At 39.9% G+C, this 6747-nt stretch overlaps 1 protein-coding gene across 1 annotated transcript in view; it reads right to left on the reverse strand.

The window, feature by feature from the left end:
• The window catches only part of FGA (fibrinogen alpha chain), a 7831-nt gene extending 3020 nt beyond the window's left edge, over nt 1–4811 (reverse strand). Inside the window, 5 exon segments of the mRNA XM_017498792.2 lie at nt 1–473; nt 1057–1202; nt 2832–3015; nt 3474–3599; nt 4684–4811. Of these exon segments, the coding sequence (XP_017354281.1) occupies nt 1–473; nt 1057–1202; nt 2832–3015; nt 3474–3599; nt 4684–4737 (983 nt within the window). The 5' untranslated portion in view covers nt 4738–4811.
• Nucleotides 4812–6747: the final 1936 nt, after the last annotated feature.

Consider the following 6747-nt stretch of genomic DNA (forward strand, 5'->3'; position numbering starts at 1 on the left):
GATCCAGAGCTCCCATGTGTCCAGGTTCCGGTACTACCAGGTCCAGAGCTCCCAGGGTTTCGGTTTCCAGTACTTCCAGGTCCAGTGCTCCCCGGGTTCCAGCTTCCAGCACCGCTAGGGTTCCTGGGGCTTTCCGTCTCTGATCCTGTTCCATGAGAGGTGGAGTGTCCTCCTGCAATCTCATTTCCACCAGGTCTCTCTAACTCCATTCTCATCTGCTGCATTTCTGTTAATGCCCTCCACTCTGGGGGCGCCTTTTCAAGCTGGCTTTTGAAATGTCCGGGAACCAAGTCTGGAACTGCTTTCATTTTCATTAGTGGTAAGTGTTGCCTGTCTCTAGAGGGAAGTAAGTCTTTGGCAATGACCTGTTCAAGTTGCTTCTGCTGATCTTCGTAGTCCTTCAGATCTATTTCACGAGCTAAAGCCCTACTGCAGGATCCTCTACAAGATCGGATCTTAATGTCAATGTCCACCTAGAAAGAGGAGAGAAAAATAAAGAGAAAGGGTAGATACAAATACATGAACTATGTCTATTGAGTTCCTGGTAGTTTTAATTTTCCTTCTGGAAACTGGTTTCATTTCTTTGACTTGGAGACCTACCGCTTAATATTCTCTGCTTTCTGGTATTCTACCATCCTCAGTGGAAGAGATGTTGGGTATTGCAAGGCTAGCTGGGATAAGCAATGGGTGCTATTTGATTCATCTTAGCCTCAGAATGGATCAAGAGTAAGGTACTATTCCCTCTCAAAGGAAACACTGATTAAATGATTCTTGGTGAAACTCAGGCTGAAGGCTCAGAGGAATGGTGATGTAATGGGCTTTGGAATTATACAAGGATTGTACATTTGGTTTTGAAATTTACTATCTATGTACTCTTGGAAAATGTACTTAATGTCTCTGAATTTTTTCTTCAACTATAGAGTGGGGAAAATAATACCTACTTTTGGGTAGATAATGGATATAACACTTTTGAGTAGTTATACTCAATGTATAACTGCCTTCCTTTTCCCTGCTATTCAAAAACAAGGAAATCTGGGGGCAGAGCCACCAACTTACCTCCAGTCGTTTCATATCAATCAGCTGAGCCCTAACATTGTTCTGCAGAAGCTGGATCTGCTGTACTTTTTCTATGACTTTGCGCTTCAGGACTTCAATTCTGCTTCTCAGATCTTCTGACACTCGGTTATAGGTATTATCACGGTCTGAAACAGAAAATACGGTTATTGAAGTAGCTGCTGAGTGATTTGCCTGTAATTGCCAGCAAGTAAGCAAGAGAGGGAGGGAAGCGGGGGTGGGGGGTGGGGAGAGAGAGAGAGAGAGACAAAGAGAGAGAAAGATGAAAGAAAGAGAAAGAGAGTGAAAGAGAGAAAGAAAAAGAAAGAGAAAAAGAAGTAAGAAAGAAAGAAAAAGAAAGAAAGGAAGAAAAGAGGGAAGGAGGGAAGGAGCAAAGGAGGGAGGGAGGGGGAGGAGAGAGGGAGAAGGAAGAAAGAAGGAAGAAAACTCGCTTGTAAATATTCCCAATTTTATTGTGGTTATAGTTTAATCTGTGAGTTCAAAACCTATGAGGCATTTGACTTTTGGATAATGTTATGCCCTGTAGTCATCCACGAATTCCAGTTAAGATGTCCTAATAGCAACTCATAATCCCAAATAAATATAAAAGAAGAAATTTCTTTGGAATTTTAAAGGTGTAATTTGGAGTTAAAATAATTGGTTTGATTGCATTCCAATTACCTTATAATATCCTTAATCAAAGGACTTGAACATATTGGATTTTCTGACTAAAGTGGAAATTTTGCCCAGGATTTTGTCAGCACGTTGTCAGTAACCATCCCATCCCTATTTTTGAAACTGACCTTATTTTTGTTAGAAACTGCCTCTTTCTGCTTCTGTGCCTCAGCTTTTTGCTTACTAACTGGAAAATCTTAAGAGAAACTGCCTTGTTGCCTAAAACCTGCTGCATTGTCTAAAGTCCTAAGTTACTACCCCTGCCCCTTTACCTATAAAAACTGTATACTTTTCTGAGCTGGGGTCCAGACTTTTGGGTGTGAACCCTTCTTGGCCCGCCAGCGTAATAAAGTGTGTTCCTCTATCCCCTGAGTGCCACTTGGGTTTCTTGTTGGGTAAGATTTTCCAGAACATTACTGATGAGTTTTTCTTTTTATCTACAGATTTGAAATTGTTCCTAAGCTTTTTTTGGGTCAACAGGATCACTCACTTGCCTGCTAGTGTTTCATCACTGATTTTAAATGTTAAGTGTTTATGAGGGTGTGAAGAGGCAAAGCAAAACTTCGGAAACTGAGGTCTCTCCAGACTCACTGCCCATGCCCAGAAGGAATGCAACGTTTCCTAACCCTAATGAGTAGACTATGAGAACGATATAGCTCGACTCTGTATTTTAAACTAAAAAATCTACCTAATCAGCTCAGCAGAGTCTGGGGTTGAACTCCCAGTTCTCTGTCTTTGAGCGAGTTCTTTGACCTCTCAGTATTCTCCTCTGCGAGGCAGAAACAAAAGTATCAACTCCAAGAGTCTGGCCCATTCTACTTTCAGTAGATACTGTTGAAAAGAACACACTTAAATTCTTGTTTTTAATCCAAAATTCTGATTTATTTTGTCACCTTAAACAATCTCAGTTAACGTCTTTTACTTTGAAAAAATAACGAAAACAAAAGCTCCCCCTTAAAATTTTCAGTGATATTATGAAGGCATGTGTTTCTGTACTAAGTAGTTTGAGATGAAATTGTCATAGTTATGAGCAGACATCATATTCATTTAGCATTTTTGTTGTTTCTGTTATAAAGTCAAAGCAATGAGTATGTAATACTTACTATTGGCTGCAGCAAAATCGCCTCTCAAAATTTCCATTATATTTCTGGTCAATGAATTAGAATCCTTATTGTTCTTCTGATATTCAAATAGTGAATTTCTAAGCTTATTTATTCTGTTTGTAAAATCTTGATTGACTTCATCAATTAACCCTTTCATCCTGCAGCCAGAAGGGCATCTGTAGTTCTGAAAGTGAAGGGGGAAAATTATAGTAAGGGTCTATCTCTTGGATCAGAATAATTTTGCATGTTTCCATGCAGCCCCCATTTATTCCTACCCTATCTCTTCCAGATCAGTTGGCTTAAAAGTAGGAAGGGGACTAGTTAGAGGTAGTAGAGAAATTGTGGCATGAGGGTCCACTTAGCCATAAATTAGGTGCCAGGAAATTGAGGCCACAATACTCAGGTGCCAAGTATTGCCTCAGCATGCAACTAAAATCCAATCTATTCCCCCACTAATGATCCAGAGTTGGAGAGGTAATTAAACAGTGATCTTGGGACTAGGTTTCTTCTCTTTCTTTGGTATGTAAGGAGTTATTCAATTATTTTCTATTAAAAAAAGTTTCTGGGACCAATTGGGTCAGCATGTGACCCCCCTCTAGCATCACAGGGAAGGAATCTCCTGCATCCCAGCTCACTGCTTACCCAGTCTTCATCAGAGCAGAAGGGCCAGTCTGAATCTCTGCAGACAGATTGTTGTTTTTCCACAACCCTTGGGCCACGCACTCCTCCTCCTGCAGCTAGAAAGTCATCTTCACCAGTATCTGTAGTCTTTAAAGATTCATTCACATACACAAAAGAGAGCAACAGCAATGTTAGCCAGAAGAGGAGACACCGGCATGCCTACAAGTCCCAAGGAAGAGATGGCAGCTCTCACAGAGATCAAGGCACCAGCCGCAGGGCGTCTGCAAGCTTCAGGTTTCTTATCTTCAAATGGAAATCCTAAGACCCCTTGTATAGAGTTGTTACAAGAATTAAAGGAGGTGAGGTGTACAAATCTCTTAACTGTGTATGACACTAAATAAGCATTTGATAAATATTAGGAGTTTAAAAAGATCCATTCTAAAAGGAAAGTTATTTGAATCCATAAAATCAGTTAAATTTTAGCTTTTCAGTTTTACAAATGACTGCAGACAGAAAGAAAATTGAAAGCTGTAGAGCTCTTTCTCCTGTAATTCTTACTGCTTCAGTAGAAAGAACCCACGCCATCTTAACCTAATGTTCCTCTCTCTTTCAAATTTCTATGTAGCCTTTAGAGATGAATTCATAATTCAAAAGACTACCATTGCTTCCAAAAAGCATATTGCCTTACTAATCTCCTCTGATACTGCAAAGATGTTTCCAAAGAGCATTCATTTGCTTTTTCTTTTGTCTTGACAAACACAAAAACAGCCTATCAGCAAAACTGTACTAAAACTAAAAGTTCTGCTTATTATAGCAAGAACTTAATAATTAGCAAATAGCAAGAAATTAATAATTAAAGAAAAAAATCTTACCATAGAATGTTTTATTGTATTAACTAGCGTTATAATGCTCCAAGGCTTTATAGCTACAAAGATGGCAAAGAATTCTTGCCCTTTTTAAAACAAAACAGAACAAAATGTGGTGAGACTGCACGACAAATGCTAAAGTTTCCCTTGTGAGTTTGTACACACTCATGCGTCTAAGATCTTCCTCTTGGAGCCATATTTCCCTGTATTCTTGAGGTGCCAAGCCCATCCAGGATCTTGCCTCTCAGCCTGGAGTAAATAAAGCTAAAAGTGTGTCGGGACAGAACAGGTAGACTCAGACCTCCAAGCTCTTCATGGAATAAAATCAGAGAGAAAGAAAGAAGAGAAAATGAAAGGGACCATACCCATGCTGTGCCCACCACACTTAGGACCAGGCAGACGATTCTCATGGAAAACATATTTTCTAAGGGTGACGCTGGCTCATGAGGAGCACTCCAGCTGAAAGAAAGGATTGCCTCCACTCCGGGTGTCCATCCTATTTAAACCTGCAGGAGATTTGGTTAATCATTGGCTTTGTCCTGTGTCAAAAATCAACTGTCCGTCTACATGCTTTGTTCCTCCTGTGCTGTTGGTGTCCCAGAAATTCTTGCTCAATTCCCCTCAGCTTGTTTGCTTCCGATAATCTGTTGCAAAGGCAGCATTTGATTCTCCAGCCAGCAATCAGGAGAAGATCTCACATTCCAGGAACAGGAAGGCTTTGAGGGCTAAAAGAGGAGCGTAGGAGGGTATATCCATATTTCTATACTTGAAAGGATATAGAAGGTGCTTAGGTAAGCGAGCTGTAGCCCCCTGTAGTAGTGATTTAGCAAACAATATTTCACTTTTGCAGGAATTAGGGTTGGGTGATCTGGCTAAAATATGACTTTGGTGATAAGCTGGCCCTGAAGGCCTTCTATAAGCATATGTAGGACAGGTTACCTTTCTCTTTCCAAAATATTAAGATGACAACAGCCCCAGGAGCCAAACATCTTAGGTTCATAATCCCAGCTGCACTACTTCCCAGCTCTATATTCTTGGACAAGGTATTTTACCTCTTTATACCTCAGTTTCCTCATTTATAAAATAAGGATGCTGATACTACTCCATGTTTTTGTGAAGAATAAATGAGTTAATTCTTGTAAATCCCTCAGAACAGTGACTGTCAGTGACTGTCACATAGGAAGTTAATTATGGGAGAGCATAAAGTGCCATGAAAAATACTATTTCTTTCCTATTTCTGTGCCAGCAATCTCACTCCTGAGTATATTTCCAAAGGAAATCATACAGGATCTTGAAGAGATACCTGTACTCCCATGTACATCACAGCATTATTGACAATAGCTGAGATATGAAAACCACCTAAGTGTCCATTGATAGATTAGTAGATAAAATGTGATGTACATATACACAATGGAGTATTACTCAGCCTTGAAAAAGAAGGGAATTCTGTCATTTGCAGTAACATAGATGAACCTAGAGGACATTATCCTAAGTGAAATGAGCAGATACAGAAAGACAAATACTGCTTAGCCAGGCATGGTGGCAGGCACCTGTAATCTGAGCTACTTGGGGGCCTGAAGCCAGGAGAATCACTTGAACACGGGAAGCAGAGGTTGCAGTGAGCTTAGATTGCACCATTGCACTCCAGCCTGGGTCACGAGACTCCAGAAAGAAAGAAAGAGAGAGAGAGAGAGAGAGAGAAAGAAGAAGAAAGAAAGAAAAAAAGAAAGAAAAGAAAGAAAGAGAAAGAAAGAAAGAAAAGAAAGAGAGAAAAAGAAAGAAAGAAAGAAAGAAGGAAAGAAAGAAAGAAAGAAAGAGAGAGAGAGGAAGGAAGGAAGGAAGGAAGGAAGGAAGGAAGGAAGGAGAAAGAAAATTGAAGGAAGAAAGGGAAAGAAAGAATACTGCATGATTTTTCTTGCATGTGAAACCTAAAATAGTCAAACTCACAGAAGAGAGTAGAATGGTGGTTGCTGGGGCTGAGGCATAGGATAAATGGGGACATGTCGCTCAAAGGGCACAAAGTTTCTGTTATGTGATATAAATAAGTTCTGGAGTTCTTATGTGCAGCATGGTGACTACAGTTAATAATACTATGCTGTATATTTGAAATTTGCTAAAAAGGTAGATCTTAAGTCTTCTCAGCACACAAAAAAAGTAACTATATGAGGTGTTTTATGTGCTAATTAGATTAATTGTGGTAATCATTTCACAATATATATGTGTATCAAAACACCAATCAGAGAGAAGTTCCCCTTTAAAGGAAAAAAAAAAAAGAACAAACATCAAGCTGTGTAACCTAAATTATACAATTTTTACTTTTCGATTATACTTCAATAAAAGTAAGGCCGGGCGCGGTGGCTCAAGCCTGTAATCCCAGCACTTTGGGAGGCCGAGGCGGGTGGATCACGAGGTCAAGAGATCGAGACCAT

The sequence above is a fragment of the Cebus imitator genome, unplaced genomic scaffold (assembly GCF_001604975.1).
Source record: "Cebus imitator isolate Cc_AM_T3 unplaced genomic scaffold, Cebus_imitator-1.0 Scaffold251, whole genome shotgun sequence".
NCBI classification, from domain to species: Eukaryota; Metazoa; Chordata; class Mammalia; order Primates; family Cebidae; genus Cebus; species Cebus imitator.